Raw genomic sequence first — 25,182 nt, 5'->3', positions numbered from 1 at the left:
AAAGTCGGCCTTCTATCACCTGAAGGACATCTACAGGTGATTAGAGGACTAATGTCTCAGCGAGATCTAAAGAAACTCATCCATGCGTTTATCTTTCGTCGCATCGATTACTGCAACAGTGCATTTACAGGTTTGTCTAAAAGATCTATCAGGCAGCTGCAGCTGATCCAGAATGCTGCTGCTAACATCCTCACTAAAACCAGGAAGGTAGAGCAGATCACACCAGCCCCTACACTGGCTCTCTGTAGCTCAGAGAATAGACTTTAAAATATTGTTTAGTTTATAAATCACTGAACAGTTAAAGGCAGGCATTAAAGATCTGCTGGCATTGTACCAAGCCTCCAGACCTCTCAGGTCTTCTGGTTCTGGTTCTGCTCTGCATCCCCAGAACCAGAACCAAACATGGAGAAGCAGCTTTCAGAAATCTGGAACAAACTTCCTGAAAAACGCAAGACAGCCAAAACACCGAGTGTGTTTAAATCAAGACTAAACACTCATCTGTTTATTGATGAGTTTTAATCATCATAAGTGAAACACTGACCAATATGTTGATGTGTAATGACAGCACATGGCAAAATGTGTTTACTGTGTCGTGTTTTTATAATGTTAAGCACTTTGAGCTGCCTTGTTGCTGAAAAATAAAAAAATAAACTTGATTAATTTATTACACTCTTAGTTGAGCAAACAAACATTTTTACAGAAATCGGTTAAAAAGTGGCACGCCACAATCTTCAATGCAATACCAGTATTGCTTATTGCTTATATGTTGCCTTGTTTGTTTTGTAGATTTTGAAACATGTTTAAATGTTTCAAAATCATTTGAAATGAACCCAATTTTTTTTTTCTTTTTTTTTTTTTCTTTTTGGTATTCGGGCTCATTTTAGGAGAGAACTTGAAGAGAACATGGGAAGTCTGCGATCTTTCATATTTCAGACTTCCATATCCATGACCACGACTGTAGGAACAACTGTGTTTTTGACTTTCACTTGAATCCAGAGGTTTGACTGAACCATTCAGATCATAAACTAAGAAATTTTGGAAAGTGTTTTATCAGAAATGTTTCTGCGACATTAAGGGTTAACGCACCTTCTTATTTAGAAAAAAGAAAAGCAAAAAGGTGGATTGATGTGACAGCTGCGACTCCTCTCTGCCTCAGTTATCTCCATTGTGGCCACTAGGGGGCGGAGCTCCGGAGTACATTTGACGCATCTCGTCTTCTCTTTAGGGAGACCGTACTGTTTTGTCAGGGAACCATAACTATGGCGGACAATTACCAGTACCCCGTTTATTTCGAGTGCCACAGTCTTCTTTCGGAGAAGGACAACAAGAAAACGGAGATGTTTTTCCGTGTTCACAGGCTGTCCGGCGGAGGAGACTGCGGTCCACTAACCAGAGTGGCTGATAACTTCTACAGCATCGCGTTCAAAAGTCAGAAAGGTACAAAAACACAAGACTTTCTTTTGCTGTTTGTGTTGCGACGTTGCCATATGAAACAAGGGAGACCTGAAACATGTCCTTCAACACGTACGTACGCGGCTATGTTGTCGTGCACGTTGTGTTTGTTGTTATTAATGTTATTAATATTGTCGTCCCGTTTTGGAAACGGGAAATTTCTCTGAAAAGCGAAACTTAGCTCAAGCTGACAAAGACCATAAAGAGCCGCTGAAAAACTGACTAGAGTGTCAAAGAGCAACGCACTGTAAAAGATGATCAGTTACATTGGTATGAAGCTTAGTAAAATCTGTTGTTTTTTTACATAACGAAAACTACTGCGTAACATGACTGATTCAGAATGACACTGAAATATAAGTAGGAATGTAATTTATGAAGCTGGAGCAAATATTAAAATATGCCGAGTCTTGTATTACTATATTATGTTGCTCAGAAGGACACTTTTGGAAATGTTCATTGCACTTCCACACAGGTGAAAGAAATTTAGCAATGGTAACCAAAATGTTGTTTATACAGGTGTCACCGCTAAGGCGGTACAGTAGATTATTAGAAATAAAGGCACATTCTAATGTCCTAAAATGCTTAGTAGTTTAAAGTATTGTACAACCTTATGGTTATTTCAGTTCATACAACCAGCAAAATTCTGTTATGTAACTAAAAGATGACAAAACCAAAGAGCGAGTTGTCAAGCAGTGTACTGTAATATAGCCTGGGAATCACTAAGCCAATGTAACTCAAGAGTAGAGGTAATGACTTTAAAACTAAAGTCATTAGTTTTAAAGGGATAGTTCAAGATTTTTTGTAGGTATGCTCTGGGTAAAGGTAGTAGATTGTAAAATCTGCTCTATTGGTATAGATGACTCTTAGTTTGCATAGATAAAGATTAGTTGTTGCTGGAGGTGGAGTCTGGTCCTTATGTGACCAACTGATTGGTCCTCATGTGACTCAAAGGGTCTGAAACTACATTATATTTCAACCATGAATCAATCTTGGTCTCTGGAGTTTCACATGAAACTCAGCACTGCTTCCCTATTTGCATTGGATGGTTATTTCCATATTAAACTTCCGTGATTATTTTCACAGAAGTCTGAGCTCGCCCTGTAGGTCCACAATGATACCATTTTATTACACACGCACACACGCATGCCCACACATGTGCACCCCCACACGCACACAAATATATGATTTTGTATGCATGTATGAATTTATGATGCTTTGTGCTGTAGATCAACAGGAAGTGTTGAGGAGATCTAAGCATGTCGTTGAGCTCACTGAGGGTCGTCTGGTGTTGAGTGTCAGGGGCGACCTGTCACATGACTCCACCGCTGCAGCGCCAGCAGAGGTCAGCACAACGTTTCCTTCTGGGTTTCTAGTTCAATAAAACAATCATGCAACAGGGCCTTCAGGGATGTTTTATAATCTGCTAAATGTCTGATCCACATGTCAATTCTTTGTTTTTCTTTCAGGAGGTGTAAAAAAGTAAATAAATAACACTGCAATTTTGAAAAATATAGTTGGTTAGACTGTTGTTTGATAAGCATTAAATAAGTGGTATTTTGCATTAGCAAATCTAGATAGATAGATAGATAGATAGATAGATAGATAGATAGATAGATAGATAGATAGATAGATAGATAGATAGATAGATAGATAGATAGATAGAGAGAGAGAGAGAGAGAGAGAGAGAGAGAGAGAGAGAGAGTACTAAAGAAATAAGCCTGCCTTGCCTACTGCATAACATGACTGATTCAAAATAAGTAATCTTTAACATTTACCGTGGAATTCTCATAAACTAATAATTACCAACTTATCGACTGATTGTATGAAAGCCTGGGTGTTGGTCTTGTGTTAGGAGTTTGTTGTATTTCAGTTGTTTGGCGATAGAAAAGTAAAATTGGAAGAAGAATGACCAAGAAAGCTGTCAATGTTCAAAGGAAAGACTTCTAGGATGCTAAAATGTTATTCCAGTTTTAAATATAACTAGAAAATCTAGTTATATGTCTGCTATGATTTTTACATGGGACCCTTCCTATATATGTTTACTTTGTAAATTCTGTTTTTGTTTTGCTGTTATGCTTTCAACAGACCCAGCAGTCCATTCCTGACCTCACTGATGCAGTGGTTGAAGCTAGTGACTGGAAAGGAGAGGAAGACCAACTGAGTGATGGTACTCCAGTCCATTTTGATGAAAATCCACATGAGGTTGAAGCTCAACACTACAGAGGAGAAGACAGCAGATCAAGGATCTCTGGTGTGGGAGGTACTTTGGTGAACGCAGAGTTGTTGGATGTAGAGGAGGAGCCATGTTTCGATGAGAGCTCTATAAAGGTGGTGAGGGCCATGCAAAAACCATCTGACAGGCGGCTTCTGGGGCAAAGTGCCGCCTACGGTACAGGAAGCGAAGATTCACTTGGAAGGGAGTTTGATTCTGCTGGACAAAACGTAGCCAGAGGAGCCACAGCTGCAGCTCCCAAAGGTCCTGTCCAGGTTGAGATTGTTCAGGGGACCATTGAAAGTCAGCAGGTGAGAATTAATGTTAAAACGTTTCTTGTCTCCTAAGAGGATTGATTATTGCAGTGTTATGGCACTGTTAATATGCCGCTATTTTACCTGTCAACATAAGCAAGTTGATAACCTTTGGTTTTGAACTGTTTGTAGACAGATGCAGTGGTATCTCCAATGATCATCAACGATCCTCTGTCTACTCGTGTTGGAAACATTCTCAGTAAAGCAATTGATCGAGATGTGACTCAAAGTGTTACATGGAAGTCAGAAAGTGAAATTATGGCTGGCGACGTCATACTAGAGGAAAATTTGACTGGAGTTCCTTTTGGTGCCGTGTTCTTCCTCAGCCTTGTTCAGTGGGATGCAGAAGACGATGGAATCGCGGTTCAGGTGAGATAACTGAGCATTTTTACCACAATTAGTCTGTCGGATCAGTTAAAAATAATGTTCAGCTTGTTTCTAATACTAATTTTTACAGGTTCTCCGACTGGGCATCAACCAAATTCTGACTTCCTGTGAGAGCAAAGGGTTGGGCTCTGTAGCCCTACCTGCACTTGGGGCTGGCATTGCTCTGTGTTTTCCAGTCACTCTGGTAGCCAGGGTTTTACTGGAGGAGATCTCTAAATTTGAACAGGAGAGAACCACCAGCGCACCAGTTCGAGTTCTCCTTGTTCTACCAGATCCAGAGGATGTAGAGGTAAAGTAAAATAAACATGTTCTTTCCTTGAGTGATTCACAACAAAAGGGTTTTTTAACTTTAAAAAAAAAATAGCTAATACATAGTTATATTTTAGCAGTTCTACAGTGGAAAACTTCCTATCTACAGTTCAATATTTGTGGATTCAACTATTCACATTTATAAAATATATATATTTTATTTTATTTTTTATTTTTTTTGCCGATCATATCGAAGATAATGCTCGTCTTCTTGTCTGATCTCACAATTGCTTTGGTGTAAGAACGGTCAATCATTTCTGTAGACAGTCTTTCTGAAAGAACTGAGGTGGTTGTTGCTGAAAAAAGGTGGGGCAAATTATTTTGCAACCTTTGAAATAAAAGTTGGATGTCATTTGATTTAGTTGTGTGTAAATGAAAATGACATTAATTTTGGCAATATAGCGTATATCTGTATTGCACAGGGGATCCTATAATTTGTTACTTGTCCTAAATTTGAATATCTTGTCTCTACAGATATTCAAGTGTGTACAAGAAGATATGAAGTACAACAGATTTACTGAACATGATCATGGTGGGTAGACAATATGGGAACGATAAGATTTAAATAAAATTGGTAACACTTTATTTGAAGAGGTGTGCATAAGGCACTGTCATAAACTGTGCAAAGTTGACTCTTTTAATTGACGTTTAATGTAAGTTTTAATGCAACATTGCATAAAAATGTAATTATTTACCAAATAATGCTAAGTTGACTCATTTAATGCACTTTCAATGCACTGTTTTATGTAAATTTGCATTAAAAGTGTCATTATTTACCAACAGACACTTTGTGACAACAGTCACAGACATTCATGAAGACCACCTTCATGTTTATAACAGGGTCTTGTCAGTCTTATGCACACCCCTTCAAATAAATTGTTACCATAAAATCTGTTTTTACTCAGGATTATTGCGGTGAAGATGATCAAATAAACATTAGAAAGCAAGAAAAAAAATGACAGTACTAAAAAAAGGTTCAAAATTATATTATGTATTAATATCATCAATCTCAACATTTCTCCAGACTCCAGTCCAACGAGGATCGTTCTGCTGGGGAAAACTGGAGTTGGGAAAAGCCACCTGGCTAACACCATTCTGGGGGAGGAAGTTTTTACTATATGCCATTCTCCTAACTCAGGCACACAAACATGTCAATCAGAGACCAGAACAGTCAGTGGGAGGTGCCTCACTTTGATCGACACGCCTGGTTTCTTCGACACCGACAAGTCAGAAGAAGAGTTGAAGCCGGAGATAATGCGTTGCCTCACTGAGTGCGCACCTGGACCGCACATCTTTCTCATTTTACTTAGAGTTGACAGATTCACAAAGCAAGAGCAACAGGTTATCACAAAAATATGCAATCATTTCTCAGAGGATGCTCTGAAATATGCTGTAATCGTGTTCACTCACGGCGAGCAGCTCCAAGAAGGGATGAAAATCGAAGAGTTTGTCAGTCAGAATGAGGATCTGAGTAATCTGGTGAAGAAGTGCGAAGGTCGGTGCCATGTGTTTGATAATAAACACTGGAACGGAGAGAGGCAAGATGATTACAGGAACAACCAGGTCCAGTTAGAAGCATTCCTTCAGACAGTAGACAAGATGATGGTGGAAAAAAACGGATCCTACTACACCAATGACGTTCTGCGACATGTAGAAGAAAGGATCCAGAAGCAAGAGCAGCAGATTAGAGATCTGGCAGTGTACTTACCCCCACAGGAGATCAGGAAGCAGGCTAAAACTTTTGTGTCTAATGAATTTCTGATCAAGTTAGCGGGTACTGCCACCGGTGCTTTGTTGGGGGCATTTTTTGGAGTGGCAGCATTATTGGAAGTTGTAATGAAAGTTGTGAACAATCCCACTGAAGTGATGAAACGCGTGACAACCCTAAAAACGATGGCACCTGCAGTAGTGGAAAGTGAGGTGGCAGTCGTGGCTGGTTGTGCCGTGGCAGGTGTTGCTGTGCTAGGTGCAACTACTTTAGGGGGAATTCAAGGTGGTGCTATTGGATGTGAAGCATCTAAGGAAGCGAAAACTCCAATGGAGGCAATTGAGAAGAGTTCTGAGGCTGTTATGAAGGAAAGACAAAGGTTCAGGATGCTGCCACAAAATTAATATTGTGGAAGCGTATCAATCTCCTAACGACTGCATTGGCAGTGATTAGGAAATTTAAGGATAATTATTATTTTTGCTTCACACTTACCGTAAAAGTACAATATTTTGTGTAATCAGCCGCAGCATTTTGAGTGTCTTTTTAACCTTGGATGCCACAGCATCAGCAAGCAGCTGACAGGTGCATATTGCTAACATACAGGCTGGATTGTCAAAGGAATGTTTTATGTGAGCTTCATAGCGTCTCGTGGAACCAGTGCCGATAAGAGATAAAGTGATATTTTTAGAACCAACACTATTCAAATGCTGCTGATAACTTTTTGTCAAAAATACTTTACTTGTTTCTATGTAAAAAATTCTATTTTAAACTGCAAGATTTGAGTACAAGGGGCCCCTAGTTCTTCTTTTTTCTTTACTTATCTTTTTAAATTCCTGCTTTTGTAAAGGCACTTTATTTTGTCATGCAGGCAGTTCATAGTGCTACTTGTTTTAGACAGACTTTGTCATTCTGCTGCACATTCACAGCACACATATTGAGCTAAATTTTATTGCAAGGCTCCCAACAGATAAAAACAACAAAAAAAACAAGTTAAAAAAGAAGACAGCATAAGTATATATCATAATAATAAAAAGACCAGTGGGAGTTTGGCAGTCTTGTGGCATTAAGCTGTTAAGCAACGCTGTTCTGCGTTTGAAGTTGCTGTACCTTTTGTCGGACGATAGGATGGAGAATAAACCGCGGTGAGGGAGGATACTTTACACATTTGAAAGATTTTACCTTTCTTGAAGTATTTTGTATTTTATTTCTTTGTAAAAATTAAACTTTGTGTCGATTCCCTACCCCACTTTCCTAGTGAGTGCTTCAAGCTTTTGTTTTTATTTTTCCAACGAGACTGACTTCAAAAATTAAGCATCTGTCGAGAAATTCACAAAGCAGGAGAAAGACGTCATCAGAGAAATATGCAAATACTTCAGCGCGCCACGCCGGACTCAAGTGTAAAAAGTGAGAAAGAGGAGAAAGACTGAGAGTGAAGGAAAGGCAGAAACAGATTCATTTTGTTTATTTGGACGCTGTCAGGATCTGTGTTTTCTGTGTTCATTTAGAGTTTTTTGTGTCCTTGCGTCTCTTCGTTGTCCTGTCCTCCCCTTGATTGTTCCCAGGTGTGTCTCGTTCTGTCATTACCCTCCCACGTATTTAACTCCACCTGTGTTCCTTGTTCCTCGTCGGGTCCTCGTCAATGTTGGCTTCTGTGTCGTCAGTGTTTCCTTGTGCCTGCTGTTCGTTGTTACTGGACTTATTTCATCATTAAATCATCATATTCATCTAACCTGGGTCCGCTGCCTCTGCCTCACCACCTCACACCCGCACTTCATGACAGACGCGTTAAATATTAACAGTAACATAAAATATGCTGATTTTATCTCTTGAGAGAATCATATACGCTCTCAGCAATAATAATAAGAATAATCTGCCAAATCATGGGAAAGTATATGTTGCAATAATATTTACTTTTTATTTGATTCTGTTTACCTAACGAGGTCTACTGATAAACTGTTGTAGACATACTTAGCCTCCAGGGGGAGCTAAAGCGCATGATAATCCTGGGTGTAAAGAGAGGAAGAGCAAAGCTTCTGAGCTGCTTTGTTGTTAAGTGTTTATGGGTTGTAGATATAAAACCATGTTAGAGAAAATCATTTGTTCTGTGTGAATTTTGAGAAGCCAGACTAACTAATCAAAGGGGAAATAAAAAAAAAAAATACAACTGAATATTTAGTCACACTTTCGGACATGTAAATACAGATATGAAACATTTTGCAGCTTCTCTTTTGAAATGATTATTGAAGCACTGATATTATTTCTCATGTGTGGAATTTCTCAATTTTGGACTGATTTACGGAAGAGTTTTTTTTAAATTATTTGTTTGACACAAACCTTAAAATGTGTTTAACAATTTTACAAAATTATTTCCCTTTATATTTGACACGTTTTCTTCATGTTGTTTTATCTTCCACAATAATATATGAACCTTAAACTGAGGTTACTTGCTGTACAACCTTTTTATAAAATAAGAACTGAAAACCAAAATTTTAATCATAAGACAGAAATAAAGGAATGTCTACATCCCAGACAGAAACTTTATTGAACTCACAAGAACTGTCTATTTTGTATTTGAAAATGAATGAATTAAAAAAGGAGTTTTTTTTCATTTTAGCTTTTTTGTGGCATATATTATATATATATATTTTCAGAAAACGTAAATATAAAGGCTATATACTGTGAATAATACAGCTTAAAAATCAGTCATGTTTTATTTGAGCCTCCTGTGTCTCAGTAGTGTTTAAAATTCATCAAGTTAACACGATTTGCAGGGGAAAGCCAAAGCTTACAGAATGAACAGCGCCGCCTAGAGTCTAAATATATAATCGTTGCAGAAGTAGGTGCATTTTCACAGAATTAAAGCCTTTTATTGAGAATGAATGCATCATTAGAAAACTGTGTCAGTGCATGCAGCTTGGCAATATTATTGCTTGTTTGATTTTTGTCTGTTGTAACTTTATTATCGAAGAAAAAAATTATTACTCTCCCTAATTTGTGATGATGAAATTATGTGCATTTATTTATTTATTTATGTATTTATTACACTATGACTATGATTTTTAAAACATACAGAAATTGATCCACTTTATTGTAAAAAAAAACTAATATTTCCCAGCCTGCTAAAGCAATGTGCGGACACTAGACATGGAGTACTTCAGTGGGTTATGAATATAATAATACCTCACGTCCCACAGCGCGAGCGCGTCCGCAATTCAGATTATTCAATCAAGTATCAATCAATCAATTTAGTTGTATGGCACAATTCAGCAACGAGACAATTCAAAGTGACTTGCATCATAAAAAGACATTCACACACAAAATGAAAAGTTACAGGACACACAGTTACACATCAAAATGTTGATTAAATCCTATAGATCAATGTGCGGCTCGTTAAAACCGCACATGCGCTGTGGGGTTTTCCATAACTGCGCTTGTCCAATTATACAATTATGTCGAGTTAAAAAAAAGAAAAGAAAGAACGCTATATAAGATGCTTTTTGATTGGTTATCCCTGCCACAAACGTCACCATTATTTCCGAGCAGGTGAGAAGCACCAGCAGCTCTCGCGGCTTCCCGTTTCCGGATACTTAGGAAAAGCCCGCGCGCGCTTCTCAGTTAGCTACGCACGCAAGAGTCTTTCAAGATGGCAGAGAACCCGCCGGAGCCTGGAGTTGATTTGGACCAGAGCCAGTTCTGCTGTTCGGTGTGTTTGGACCTGTTCGTGGAGCCCGTCACCGTCCCCTGCGGACACAGCTACTGCAGGCTCTGCATTGAAGGCTGCTGGCGGCGTGCCGAGGAGGCGCAGGGCCGATACAGCTGCCCGCAGTGCAGGGAGGACTTCCGGCCTCGACCTGTGCTGAAGAAAAATATCATTCTAGCCGAGGTGACGTATTTACACTTAGGTGGACGTTTTCTTGGAGACGAAACGGTTTGAAATTGAGTCGCTAAAGTTTATCCAGAACTCGTGGCCGTAATTCTATGTCCACATGAGCGAAAACCTGAAATGCGGGTTAATTGGCCCAGCTGCCTGATTAACCGCGGCGGGTAAAGAGGAGGGGCGTCATTGTTTCAATCTCCTGATGAGTTTATAAATGTACCTCAGTCGATAATAGGTTTTTATTAGTAGTTTTTTACTTTTAAAGTAAAATTCTGAAACAAGTTGTACGTTAGTCCATCTACTTGGAATAAGTCTAACCAACAAAAATGAAGCTGTTTAGTTTTACTTTTTTTTGCAACTTCCCCACAGCGTGTTTATCTGACACATATTCTGTTTGGTTCACTTTGACTGACAGTCCAGCTGTCAAATTTTAGGTTAATGTGGTCAGAAGTGTCAAACAATTGTTTAAATGCGACTGGAGGGGGGGAAGGAATACACTGAGAAAACTTCTGAAATATCACAAGTCTATGGGGAAGTGTTAATTCTTTGCAATGCAAAATCCACAAAGAACATATATACTGTCAGTTAAAATGCTAGTTTTGTAATCTAAACGCAAACGTGCTTGTTGACTTTTAGAAGGAAATCTGCTATTTGGTTATTTTAGCCGTTCTCAGTTTCTTTTTCTTTTATTTGTCCCCTCTGTCAACCGACAATCTGATTCAGTTTGTGGGGAAGCTGAAGGCGACGGGCACCAAGGAAACCCCTCTCTTTGTCGGGTTGACCCGTGCTGGCCCAGACGACGTTGCCTGTGATTTCTGCTGCGAGGCCACAAGACGCAAGGCCTCCATGTCCTGTCTGACGTGCCTGGCGTCGTACTGCGATCTTCACCTGGCGCCTCACCACGCCGTTCCCGCGCTGAAGACTCACCGGCTGGTGTCCGTCACGGTCCCGCTGAAGGAGAAGATGTGCAAGAAGCACAACAAGCTGCTGGAGGTGTACTGTCATTCTGACGGGAGCTGCATCTGCTACCTGTGCATGATGGACGAACACCGGGGACACGTCACCGTTCCAGCCTCGGCAGAACGAGCCACAGAGCAGGTAGGAACAGGAACTCTGCAGAGTGCACACAGTAGGGAGGAAGTTAAAAAATCTTAACGTAGGTCAAAAGTTCTTAACCCAAAGTTGATTTTTTTTTTTTTTTTTTTTTTAAAGATGCTGCCGAGTATGAATCAAATCGGTGTCCAGAGGAGTCTGCAGAATACAGAGCATGAACCGAAGGAGTTGGACAAAGATCTGGAGGATTTCGAGGTGGGGGAGGAAAATCGAGACAATTTCAGTTTTATGTAGTAACCGTGTGGATTTGCAGTGATTTTATGAGACCTGCCTCCACCTGAAGCGTGACAAATGGCGCCAGAAGTTGTCATGATCTTTATGAAAGAAAAATGTATTTTTAAAGGGATTCTTTCTGTTCCCATATGATCTCCAGCAGTGGCATTCTCCCTTTTAATGTACAAAAATACAGGTTTGTTTCTAGCTTTTTGGGGGTCTTATGTGAGATTTTACCAGGGTCCCCATTTTGTACTGCTCTGATGGTTGAGCGTTTTGACCGTGTCATTGCCACTGCTTTACAAAAAAAGAAAAGACACACTTGATCATTAAAATTAAGTCAAAACAACAACAAATCAACTAAACGTGCCGCCGTGGGTGGTTGCCGTGTCGTCCATATCAGAAACAACTACTGAATCTAAGAGTAAATATTTTGAGAAAAACAATGACACTTATTTATCTGAAAGAAATGTTAAAAAGCTATTCTTTTCATAATGGAAGAAATATTTTAGCAGTTCATAAAGGTTTGATTGCTGTAGTGCTAACAGTTTACTTACTTCTGTTTTGACAATTTTTTCTTTTTAATATTAGGTGAGGAGCTCAAAGTCTTTCAGATGAGGGTAATGACAACGAGGACTTTCTGATCTCAATCAATTTTTTTAACTTCCTGCTCTCAATTCTGAAGCGTCTTCCTCAGAATTGTAAAATTATTGTCAAAAGATGTGCGGAAAAACTTCATTTCTAAATTTGCCAGCAGTATGAATAATTTTGCGCTCAACTGTATGCATTTGATCGTTTTGCCTTCACTAATTTATCTTGTGTTGTGAAGGGGTGGAATGCATATTTTAGGCTTTCCAAGTTGTCCATGCTCATCTTTAATTCAAAGAAGAGCCGTTAACCGCTTCAACTTTAGCAGGATTACAGCCGGACTTCAGTGGACAGGCTTGACAAGATGTTCGACCTGATGAGCTCCTCCTTCCAAATGAGACGCATTTTGGAAAAGCAGATGAGCAACATGAGAGAGAAACTGGCGGTTGTCCAGGCTGAAAAGTTGCAACTTCAGCTACAGGAGGAGATCACCAACCTGCGGAAACAGAACGGTGACCTTCACAAGCCCTCTCTCTCCAGCGACCACATTCATTTCGTTCAGGTACCTCAAGTTTGAATTGTGCAAAGTGTCGCGTTGACGCATCGGAAGCCTTTTATATTTTTGACATGTTAAATCATCGCCAGAAATGCGCTGTTTTTAATGCGGCTGCCCAACGCAAAGTAGCGTACGGGTTTGAATTTTTCATCTGTATAAAAATCAGCATGGAACACAATACATTTCTAATCAGATTTTATATTTTTCTCAGTAATTGATTAGAATAAACAATCATTTTTAGAGGGGAAAAACCCCCCATCAAGGTTCAGTTATGCATTTCCATGATGGCCACAGTTCACACTGTTAACTGCAGAAGCTTTAGTAAATTCAGAAATTGCACTTGGCTAACATCTGATGTTCTGGTTGATGTTCTACATTTTGAATTGATCATCTGATTTCCGTCCTCCAGACTTTCCCAGCTCTCTCCACTTCCTGTGAATCTCCAGACCTGCCGCCCGGTGCTGCTGCTCGCCCTCGTGGTTCGATGGCAGCTGCATCTTGCTCTTTAGATGACCTGAAAAATAAAGTAGAGGACTCCTGGTCCAAATTTTCTGCCATAGGTACATCACCGTTTCATAAAATTCTTGATTTATATGTAGACTGTTTCCCTTAGGACTGTGTGGGATTGAGGATTTTCTTTCTGTTGGCAGTGTCCGCTATTGATGTTATGCTGCCACCTGAGCCAAAAACCAGAGAACAGTTTTTACTCTGTAAGCAAATTGTTTAATACTCCTACTTTCTAATAAGACTTTAAATGAAATGCCTATCTGATGAGGGCTAATGTTCATGTTTGGGTCATTGCAGATGGCTGTGTCTTCACCCTCGACATCCAAACCGCCCACAAGTGTTTGTCCGTCTCCAAAGTGCTAAAGCAAGACGTTAGTGCATCCCGCTGCGCCCCCTGCTATGCCAGTCGGTCAGACATGTTTGAGAGTGTGAAGCAGGTGCTGTGCTGCGAGGCTGTGTTCGGGCGCTGCTACTGGGAGGTCACCTGGGAAGGTTCCTTTTGCGCAGTAGCTGTGGCATACAAAGACATCGAAAGATCATCGCCCAACTCAGAGTTCGGATGCAATGACAAATCGTGGAGCTTGGAGTGCTCCGAGAATGGCTACGTTTTCCGACACCGTTCTGAGAAGAAAGTTGTGTCGGGCCCTCTGACCTCCCGGGTCGGTGTGTTCCTGGATTACAGGGCAGGTACTCTGGCTTTTTACAGCGTCTCTAAAGAGATGGTGCTGCTCCACAGAGAACAGACCGTGTTCTGTAAACCTCTTTATCCTGGCCTTGGGCTGAAGGACGATGTTCACGCAAAACTGATTAAGTTATGGTGAGGAAGTCTCATGCTGACGCATAGTTGAGCAGCTTTTTTTTGTTTGCATTTTAGTTGCTTTGCATTAAAAAGAAAAAAACAATGTCAATAAAGTTCATTTAAAATCAACTACCTTCCTGTTTTTAAATTTTTTTTTTTTTACTTGAAATTTGCTAGAACATCCGAATAAATCATGACACCCGACAATGTTTTGAGCTTGCTTACTTTTAGCTACTTCAGCAGTGTTATTTCACTGAAAATAGGCGTTTCTTTTCCCAAGCAAATATTAATACGGACACCTTCACACGACGTCGGGTTGTGGCAGGAACTTTCAGGGCGGCTGCAGAGTCGACTTGGATGCTAAATTCTTCCATTATTTAATGTCTTGTTAAAATGTAGTTTTGTTTATCCTATGCGCACTGGGAACTCAAATAAACTTGCCCCTCTTAACTCATGTCACAGTCTAATCATTTTAACTGGTTTCCTGCAAAGTTTTTCTGTGACACCAAATGGTCGGCAGGCTACACAACCGTGTGGAAGACTGCAGACTGGACCAGTGTCCAGAACACAGTCACATGGAGGGTTGGCCGTAAAAGGTTTATAGAAAGTTGAGTGCAAGTCTAAAGTGCGACAGGGAAATAAGCAAAAGGCATAACTGGAGGATGGAAAGGATTGGATAGAAAAATGTATCCAAGGAGTGGAATTTGGTTAATGGAAATGCACCAATTTTGAAACATTTTTTTGATTGAAGCGTTTTGGCGCAGGGTTTTTTTTTTTACCGAAGTAAAGAAAACCCCAACCTCGCAAAACTGTAATGGAAGTCATATGATCAGTAACTGGATGTTACTGGCGCAAACCACGACGACGACAGGTAGTGGTTGGAGGATAATAGCCGGACATGTTCTTTAATACCCTATCGAGTGAATAAATTTATTCACGTGTGATTTTGTGTTTACGTAATGGAAATGCTACAATTGCGAAATAGTTTTTTTGACATAAATGTACAAAGTTTTGCGTACATTTATAACGGAAACGCATCTAGTGCATCAAAAACTACTAACCTCAGACGAATCCTACAAAAGCACAACAAGCGTCTTAGTTGGGCTGAGGAGAAAAAGAACTGGATCGTTGTTCGGTGGTTTAAAGACCTTTTCTCAAATGAAAGCATAGTTGACATTTCACTTTACTCTTCAAGACTCTAGAACAATGAGAGCAGAGACTCTAGGACAATGGAATCCGCATTGCTTAATATCCAAAGTGAACTCTTCAGTCGGCAGTGACTTGTTGTTGGTCGACTGTTTTCTGAAGTCCAGTTAATGCAGGAAATTCTGCTGGAGGGGTTTATGGAGATTCTGATTTCATTTTCCAACAGGACACTGCTGAAAGATGTGAAATGCTGACTCAGTGACCATGGTGTTACTGTGCTCTACAGGGCAGCAAACCGGCCTGACCTGATTGTCAAGAGGAAGGTGAGTCAGCAAACCCAACTGGATTAACCTAAAGGTTGCTATGAAAACAACCCAAGTTGTTTTCATAGCAATAATTCATTTGAAAGGAGCACGAACCAAGAATAGAGTACGTAGAAATGAAATATCCTTTTTTGTTGATCTTCTGTAGCATTTACATTTTCTGAGACACTGAATTATGGGTTTTCACTACATATAAGCAATTATTGTTTAAATTACAATACAAAGAGGCTTGGAATATTTCACTTTGTGTAGTTAATCTGTATTTGTTTTTCTAAACTAAGTGAATTTTAAATTTTTTCTTTAGTATCTCAACATCTCAGGCTTAGGTTTTTCCCTTTTTACAGTTAGTCTAGTAGTTCCCAAATTTGACCAGCTTTTCACCCACAAATAATGTAAGCGGTTCATCAGGACCCCCAACTGAGCAAACAAGCATTTCTACAGAAATCTGTTAAAAAGTGGTGCAATCGCACCATAATTTGCATTGACAGCCAATATGTGGCTTTTGTTTTCAAGGACTGTTTTGTATCTTTTACAACATATTTCTAAAACACACATTTCATTGTCGTTTTTTGGGTTTTTTTTTTTAGTATTTGGGTTCATTTTAGAAGAGGACCTGAAGAATCCAGACTTCTGCATCCATGACCTCATGTGGGATCTTAACCCCAACTTTTAGGAACAACTCTTTTTAACTTTCACTTGGTGCTTTCAGTGCTTTAACTGAACCGTTAAGATAACAATGCAATATATTTTGATGGTGGAAATAACCTAATATTATTTGACTGTTGGATTAAGGCTTAGAAGAAGAAAAAAAAGGATTGACATGTGATAGCTGTGATGCCTCAGTTGTCTCCATGGTTGACACTAGGGGGCGCAGCTCCGGAGTATATATGAAAACGCCTCGTCGTGTCTCGGAGAAATGCGAACTGTTATGTCTGACTTTCGGGCGTGAAGCGATAACTATGGGGGACAGTTACCAGCACCCCGTTTATTTCCGGTGCCGGACGCTTCTTGTGGAAAAGAACAGAAAGAAAACTGAGAGCTACTTCCGTGTTCACAGACGGTCCGGCGGGGGAGACTGCGGTCCATTGACAACAGTGGCTGACAACGTCTACAGCATCGCGTTCAGAAATCAGAAAGGTACAGAAAGACGAGATTATATTTTGCATTTTGTTTGTGTTGCGACGTAGACAGGTTGCTTTAAGAAGCCCGAGTGACCTGCGTTTTTAAAATGTCCTTCAAAACACGCACGACCATAAAAGTCCTAAAACTATTATTATTACTGTTAGTATTATTGTTGTTGTTGTTATTTTTGTTATTATTATTAATGCTGTTATTAATAATTAAGATGTTATAGCCGATTGCCTGTATGAACATCAATATTGACAAATTGAAACGGGAAATTTCTCTGGAAAGTGAAACTTAACTCAAGCTGCCAAAGGCAAAGAGCAGCTGAAACACTGACAGCGTGGCCAAGAGCAATGCACTGTAAAAGATGATTAAAAACGCAGTTATGATGTTATGATGCTTAGTAAAAATCAGTTGTTGGTCTTTAAAGCCACTGCATAACCTGACTTGACGTAAAACTAGAGATTAGAGCTGAAATAAAGCCAGGAGTTCATCTGGTTCTGGGGCAAATATTAAAATATGCCGTCTGAATCGTATTGGCATGTTATTCAGTACACTTTTGAAAATGTTCAGTGCACTTACTAAATAACAGGTAGAAATTTAGCAATAGTCAGCATAATTTGGCTTGGGTTACCACTAAAGCGGGCTTCACATAACACAGTGATGGTTTGAAATAAATGTATACGGATTAAAATGTCCTAAAATGCTTTGCAGTTTGAAATATTGTACAACATTTATTAATAGTTCACTTCTAAGCTTTTTAATAACTACAAGTAAAATCAGTTAGTGTGTTGTAAAGTGGTGTACTGTCATAAAGCTGGGGATCCAAGCACAGATGTAATCTCGGTTTCGCTTTCCAGTCATTGGGGTCAAAGGGATAGTTCAGGAATTTTTGTAGGTGGAGCTCTGGGTAAAGATACTAGGCTGTAAAATCTGCCACATAGAGGTTAACAACTCCTTGTTTGCATAAATAAAGATTAGTTGTTGCTAGAGGTGGAGTCTGGTTACAATCTTAGTCTCCAGATTTTCACATGAAACTCAGTACTGGTGTCTTATTCTCATTGGATGGTTATTTCCATAAAACTATCTTGATTATTTGAACAGATGTTTGAGCCGGTCCAAGATTGACAATAAAAGCCAAATTCACATATATTGCACTATGTACTATATATACATATATATTCATATGCTAACCTCTGTTATGCTTTGTGCTGTAGATCAACAGGAAGTGTTGAGGAGATCTAAGCATGTCGTTGAGCTCACTGACGGTCGCCTGGTGTTGAGTGTCAGGGGCGACCTGTCACATGACTCCACCGCTGCAGCGCCAGCAGAGGTCAGCACAACGTTTCCTTCTGGGTTTCTAATTCGACAAAACAAACATGTAACAGGGCCTTCAGGGATGTTTTATAATCTTCTGATCCACATCTCAATTCTTCATGTTTTTTCTTTCAGAAAGTGTTGAAAAATAACAGCAATTTCGAAAGATAATAAGACTGTCTATGTGCTATATGAGCACTTTTTTCATATAGCATAGTATTTTGCATTAGTACAGTGATATCTGAAGAGTTAACACTCCTGAACTTTGAGCATAGATGGCTAAGCTAAAGCAAGGCAGGCTTATTTCTTTAGTGCCATTCATGAAGAAGTTCTCTTTACAGAAAAACATCAGAGAAAAAAAAAAGCAGGCAAAATGCTGATTTAAATTCAAAACAAATACCTAGCTAATATGTGATCATGACAACCTGAAAAAGTGATCTTTGACATTTACTGCAGAAGAATCCTAAACTAATAAACTTTTGTTTATCTCTAGTCTCACTGATTGCCGTGTCTACACAGGTCTGCCTAAAAATAAATAAAAAATCACACACCTGCTGCTGATCCAGAACCCTGCTGCTCACATTCTCACTAAAACCAGGAAGACGGGGCACATCACCCCAGTTCTGGAGTCTTTAGATAAGCGAATAAACTTTAAAATACTGTTAATTTGTAAATCACTGAACGGCTTAGCACCACAAAACATCAAAGAACTGCTGTTGCTCTATCAACCTTTGTTAGGTTCTGGTTCTGCTCTGCATCCCTAGAACCGGAACCAAACATGGAGAAGCAGGTTTCAGCATCTATGTGCCACAAATATGGAACAAACTTCCAGAAAACTGCAAAAAAGCTGAAACACTGAGCTCCTTTAAATCACGACTAAACCCTACATGTTTAGAGCTGCTTGTGAACCATAATAAATGGAACATTGACCAACATATTTGATGTGTATTGATGATGTAAAGCACTTTGAAATGCCTTGTTGCTGAAATGCACTATACAAATAAACTTGATTGATTGATTGTTAATAATTACCAACCTGTTGAGTAATGCTGTAAAAGCCTGTATTAGTGGTTTGCTGTATGTCGATAGAAAAGTGATATGTAAAGGAGAAGGTAAAAGGAAGCTGTTAAAGAAAAGATTTCTCGGATACACAGGATGCTAGACCTCTGTTGTAGTTTTAAATATAACTACTCTCATTGAAAGCAAAGTCAGAAAATGAGGAACCAGCTAAGATTTTAACATGTTGCCTTTATATATGTTTGTAAAATCTGTTATTGTGCTTTTACCAGAACCAGCAGTCCATTCCTGAGATAACTGCCCCACTGAGTGGTAAAGGAGTTGAAGAACAACCAGAAGAACACAAACTTCCTGCGCTGAAGGACTCCCCTGATGCTGAGGAACTGCTCACCTCTGGTTTTTACTCTGCTGAGCATTACCAAAAGGAGGAAGAGACTTTAGTGAGAAGATTATCTCAAACTGACGCTGTGGGTGAACTTAGTTACTGGAAAGGAGAGGAAGACCAACAGTGTGGTGGTACTCCAGACCAGTCTCATAAAGATCTGCATGAGGCTGCAGCACAGCACTACAAAGATGAAGTCAGCACAGCGAGGACAGCAGTTGTGGCAGGTACTCTGGTGAAAACAGAGATGTTAGATATAGAGGATAAGCCATGTTTAGTTGAGAGTTTGGGAACTTTGCATTTGGCTGAAAAAACTGCGTTAGCCACTTACAACCTTACTGATGATCTTCAGTTGATGGTGTATCAGGGAGACATCACCACGTTTGGGGCTGATGCCCTGGTGAGCTCTTCCAATGAGGATCTGAATCATTGTGAAGGCATTGCTGCTGCTCTGACTCAGGCTGGTGGTCCTGACGTACAGCTTGCAATTGATTCTTTAAGGAAACGTAAAGGACAAATCCCTACGGGTGAAGTTGTAGTGACCATTGGGGGTAATTTACCTTGCAGAAGACTGCTGCATGCTGTTGGACCTGTGGCTGGAAAAGCAGCTGATAAGGAGAGGGTGTTACTGGAAAGAACTGTTCGGCGTGCTCTGAGTTTGGCGGACTTGATGAAATTTAAGTCCATCGCCATGCCGTGTATTGGCTCAGGAGTGTTTGGCATTCCTGTCGCAGTTTGCTCTGACGCCACTGTGTGTGCTGTCAAGGATTTCTGTAGTGAGGATGGAAAGAGTCTTAAGACAATTTCACTGATAGATGACAGAGGAGAGGTGGTGAGGGCCATGCTAGAAGCATGTGATAGGCATCTTCTGGAGCAAAGTGCTGCCCACCCTACAGAACACAAAGATTCACTTGAAAGGGAGTTTGAGTCTGATGGACGAAATGTAGCCACAGCTGCAGCTCCCAAAGGTCCTGTCCAGGTTGAGATTGTTCAGGGGACCATTGAAAGCCAGCAGGTGAGAATTCCTTCACTTTAAGCTTATTTTCTCTAAAGTGGATTGATTATTGCAGTGTTATGGCACTGTTAATATGCCGCTATTTTACCTGTCAACATAAGCAAGTTGATAACCTTTGGTTTTGAACTGTTTGTAGACAGATGCAGTGGTATCTCCCATGGTCTTCAACGATCCTCTGTCTACTCGTGTTGGAAACATTCTCAGTAAAGCAATTGGTCGTCATGTGACTCAAAGGGTTAAACAGAAGTCAGAAGATAAAATGGGGCCTGGTGACGTCATACTAGAGGAAAATTTGACTGGAGTTCCTTTTGGTGCCGTGTTCTTCCTCAGCCTTGTTCAGTGGGATGCAGAAGACGATGGAATCGCGGTTCAGGTGAGATAACTGAGCATTTTTACCACAATTAGTCTGTCGGCTCAGTTAAAAATAATGTTCAGCTTGTTTCTAATACTTGTTTTTACAGGTTCTCCGACTGGGCATCAACCAAATTCTGACTTCCTGTGAGAGCAAAGGGTTGGGCTCTGTAGCCCTACCTGCACTTGGGGCTGGCATTGCTTTGTGTTTTCCAGTCACTCTGGTAGCCAGGGTTTTACTGGAGGAGATCTCTAAATTTGAACAGGAGAGAACCACCAGCGCACCAGTTCGAGTTCTCCTTGTTCTACCAGATGAAGAGGCTGTAGAGGTAAAGTAAAATAAACATGTTCTTTCCTTGAGTGATTCACAACAAAAGGGTTTTTTATCTGTTAAAAAGTGGACATATTAAGCTAAACTATATAGAGTGATATTTTAGCAATTTTATGTTTCTTGACAGCCACATTCTTTGAGTCCTAACCACAGTGAAACCCCAACTATCCGCAGTTCAGTATTTGCGGATTCACCTATTCACAGATTTATTTTTTTTTGTGGAACATAACTCCAAATTATTGATAGAAATCCTGCCTGTAGTTTTTTTTGGTTTATTCGGACAGCATATCTGAAATATTGCTCACCTTCCTGTCCAACATCAGTGTCTGATCTAACAAATTCATTGGTGTAAAAATAGTAAAAAGAAATTCCCATAAATGCACATCTAAACATTATAGACAGTCCTCCTGAAATAACCAATGTGTTGTTTTTGTCTGAAAAAGGTGTGGCAACAGTTTTAGCCACCTTTGTAATAAAGATATGATGTCATTAGATTTGGGTGTGTGTAAATGCAATTGACCCCATTAGTTTTGACCATTTAGAATATATCTGTATTGAAGTGGTGGATCCTTGGACTTGTATTAAACTTGAATATATTTCCTCTACAGGTCTTCAAATCTGTCCAAGAAGATATAAAGTACAACAGATGTGCTGAAAATGATCTGGAGAGTGATCGACATCAGGGTCAGTATAGACAATAGGAAACCTGTAAGATTGAAATGAAATTGTGCTATTGTTCTCTCCCTTCTGTGAAAATATGATAAAATAATTTATTAAAAAACCAACGGAAAACTTAATAGTACTAAAATTTCCCAAATTTAATTCCGCATTCATTTCTTCAATCTGAATCTTTCCAGACTCCAGTCCAACGAGGATCGTTCTGCTGGGGAAAACTGGAGCTGGGAAAAGCCACCTGGCTAACACCATTCTGGGGGAGGAAGTTTTTACTTTATGCCACTCTCCTAACTCAGGCACACATACATGTCAATCAGAGACCAGAACAGTCAGTGGGAGGTGCCTCAATTTGATCGACACGCCTGGTTTCTTCGACACCGACAAGTCGAAAGAAGAGTTGAAGCCAGAGATAATGCGTTGCCTCACGGAGTGTGCACCTGGACCGCACATCTTTCTCATTTTACTTAGAGTTGGCAGATTCACAAAGCAAGAGCAGCAGGTTATCAAAGAAATATGCGATCATTTCTCAGAGGATGCTCTGAAATATGCTGTAATCGTGTTCACTCACGGCGAGCAGCTCCAAGAAGGGATGAAAATCGAAGAGTTTGTCAGTCAGAATGAGGATCTGAGTAATCTGGTGAAGAAGTGCGAAGGTCGGTGCCATGTCTTTGATAATAAACACTGGAACGGAGACAGGCAAGATGATTACAGGAACAACCAGGTCCAGTTAGAGGCATTCCTTCAGACAGTAGACAAGATGATGGTGGAAAAAAACGGATCCTACTACACCAATGCCGTTCTGAGACACGTAGAAGAAAGGATCCAGAAGCAAGAGCAGCAGATTAGAGATCTGGCAGTGTACTTACCCCCACAGGAGATCAGGAAGCAGGCTAAAACTTTTGTGTCTAATGAATTTCTGATCAAGTTAGCGGGTACTGCCACCGGTGCTTTGTTGGGGGCATTTTTTGGAGTGGCAGCATTATTGGAAGTTGTAATGAAAGTTGTGAAAAATCCCACTGAAGTGATGAAGCGCGTGAAAAATCTAACAACGATGGCACCTGCAGTGGCTGCAGCGGGAAGTGAGGTGGCAGTCGTGGCCACCGGAGTGGTGGCAGGCGTCGCCACAGTAACTGCAGCTGTCGCAGGAGGAGCACGAGGCGGTGTTATTGGTCAGGAAGCATCTAAGGGAGCGAAAACTCCGATGGAGGCAATTGAGAAGAGTTATGAGGCTGTTATGAAAGAAAGAAGTACATTTAGGATGCTTCCACAAAATTAAAGGTGCGTTCCCACCAGCTCTTGTTTAATCCGACTGTAGTTTATTTATCTAGAGCAAGTTTATCCAAAGTCAGTCCTCGAGGGCCGACATCCTGCTTCTCTCCCTGGTGGTAGTAACAACCTTCTCAGCAGGTCAGTGTTCTCCTCAGGCCTCTAACGAGCCATCATTGGATCCAGATGTGTTAAACCAGGGAGAGAACTAAAACATGCAGGGTGCCGGCCCTCCAGGACCGACTTTGGACACCCCTGATCCAGAGAGTCTGGTCTGTTTGGGGAGGTGTGAATGCACAACTGAACTCTGAGGGCCAAAAAAACTCAGTTTGAAAACAAACTCTAAGGTGTGAAAACAACCTAACATTTGGCATTGGCAATCGTAAATCTTGAAGTTTTGAGTAATGTTTTTATTCTTTGCATTTATCTTAAACATTCAGGGTTTTTTGTGCTATTTCTTGCCCTGTTGAGGCGTTTTGAGTGACTTCTAACCATGGAAATTACAGCATCAATGTGTAGCTGGCAGGTCTGCAGAAATGATCATGTTAGACCCAGAACAGCAAAGGAATGTTTCATATGAGCTACATAGCATCTCGTGGAACCAGAGCTGATAAGAGATAACACTATATCTTTAGTACAAACACTTGGTTTGTGCTGCTGCATTTAACAAACTGCCTTTTATAGGAATTTATACTCTTAGCCTGTATTGGCGAGGTTTCAGCACTAGAGGGCATCCTCAGTTTTTTTACTTTTTTTAAATTCCTGCTTTTGTAATGGTACTTTATAAATCCTACAACTGCTTTTTCTAAATACTCTTCATTCTAATTGTTGATGCACTTTTGGTGATAGTATTCCTTGTTTTAACTGGACATTCTTTTAAAGACGGACAGGGTTTATTGTCACTGTTACCTTGTTTGAAGATTTGCATGTTATTTCATTTCTTTGTAAAAATGACACTTGGTGTGAGTTCTCGCCTAATTTATTAGTGGGTCATTCAATCTGTTGACTTGGTGTTTTGCACATTTATTCTATGTTTGTTGACTTTGACGACATAACCTACAGTACATACTGTACCTTTTAATGTATTTGAATAAAGTTTCTAAAAAATCAAAGCATACCATGCGCCTGCTCCACTGTTTAACTACAATCAATCTTGAAGGTACTTTTTGTCTGATAATGTCTTTTAAGCTTATTTACTTCTTCAGAAGTGTGTTGTTAGTTTAATATTTCTTTTATTTAAATTGAACGTGAGCAGGCTTTCTAATACTTCAACGTAATTGGTGGAAATAAATATCACGACAGCTGCATATTGTCGCCTTCCTACAATAATGAGCCCAGTCACTTTTGTCAAAAGGGATTTTGAGTGATGTTATGTAACTCATATCACTCATCAGTTGTATAACAGCTAACTCTAATCACCTGTAGCTTTCCATTGTTTGTTTCAAGTTCAAGTCCGAGAAACATTTTTTTCTATAGATTTCTTTACGCTGATTAGACCAGTGGCACACAACCATTTCGAAAACAGTCTCCACATATTTTAAAAGTATTATCATGGAAATGACACATTCATCTTTCTTAATCCTCCCAGGACGGAGGGAAGTGTTTAGGGTCAGTAGCTTTGGATCAAAGGTTGACGAGGCATAATAGACAATATAATTGATGATACAATAATTCACGTGTCACGTTCGACATTTTCTGGACATTTCCAAAAAATAAAAAGTGCAATAACAAAGCTTATTAAAAGTTTAGTACTCTTCTGTCTAGGGGTTGAACCAATTAGTCGACTAGTCGACTCTAGGACGTCTCGCGAGTTTTTACATTTCATGTCGACTAGTCGCAGTCATGTGATTGCCGGTGGTGACAGCCTGTGCTGATCTGACAGCACAGTATACGTCACAAGACACAAGAAAAATAAGTTAATGCATTAGTTTAAATGATATGTAGATGGATGCATATTTGTGGTTTTACAGTGTTTTTAAAAGGAGATGGAGTTGCAGCTGCAGTCCACTACAAAACACGAGCCGTCTAAAACTCGCCCCCTTCCCGCTAAGGATGTCACTTAGCCGGCTCGCGAGTGTCTTTGTCACGACGATCTAACTAATACATTATGATGTTATGTTGCTGATGAAATAAAGATCTGCGGTAATGACAGCTGCTGATTTAGGTTGAACAGTTTACGATAACTTTAGTCTATAATGT

The 25,182-nt window shown here is 40.0% G+C and overlaps 3 protein-coding genes across 3 annotated transcripts; all 3 read left to right on the top strand.

Annotated features, from left to right (window-relative positions):
* Positions 1-1,191: 1,191 nt before the first annotated feature.
* Positions 1,192-7,632, top strand: LOC116732324 (uncharacterized). Its single transcript, XM_032582413.1, has 7 exons — positions 1,192-1,437; positions 2,679-2,794; positions 3,538-3,975; positions 4,111-4,347; positions 4,436-4,654; positions 5,149-5,206; positions 5,699-7,632. Exons 1-7 carry the CDS (start codon positions 1,260-1,262, stop codon positions 6,784-6,786), a joined length of 2,334 nt encoding a protein of 777 aa, XP_032438304.1. The 5' UTR covers positions 1,192-1,259; the 3' UTR covers positions 6,787-7,632.
* Positions 7,633-10,025: 2,393 nt separating this feature from the next.
* On the top strand, positions 10,026-14,079 carry LOC116732378 (E3 ubiquitin/ISG15 ligase TRIM25-like). Its single transcript, XM_032582500.1, has 7 exons — positions 10,026-10,265; positions 10,983-11,357; positions 11,472-11,567; positions 12,499-12,735; positions 13,139-13,289; positions 13,380-13,439; positions 13,534-14,079. The coding sequence occupies exons 1-7, from the start codon at positions 10,026-10,028 to the stop codon at positions 14,055-14,057; spliced, it is 1,683 nt and encodes a 560-aa protein (XP_032438391.1). The 3' UTR covers positions 14,058-14,079.
* A 2,297-nt stretch (positions 14,080-16,376) lies between these two features.
* LOC116732316 (uncharacterized) lies at positions 16,377-24,100 on the top strand. The gene is made up of 7 exons (XM_032582401.1): positions 16,377-16,641; positions 17,847-17,962; positions 19,236-20,360; positions 20,497-20,733; positions 20,822-21,040; positions 21,651-21,726; positions 21,900-24,100. The coding sequence occupies exons 1-7, from the start codon at positions 16,392-16,394 to the stop codon at positions 22,991-22,993; spliced, it is 3,117 nt and encodes a 1,038-aa protein (XP_032438292.1). The 5' UTR covers positions 16,377-16,391; the 3' UTR covers positions 22,994-24,100.
* Positions 24,101-25,182: the final 1,082 nt, after the last annotated feature.

This window comes from Xiphophorus hellerii, chromosome 14, assembly GCF_003331165.1.
Source record: "Xiphophorus hellerii strain 12219 chromosome 14, Xiphophorus_hellerii-4.1, whole genome shotgun sequence".
Classification (NCBI taxonomy): domain Eukaryota; kingdom Metazoa; phylum Chordata; class Actinopteri; order Cyprinodontiformes; family Poeciliidae; genus Xiphophorus; species Xiphophorus hellerii.
The sequence above is the reverse complement of the archived record's forward strand: the minus strand, read 5'-3'. Positions and strand labels throughout refer to the sequence as shown.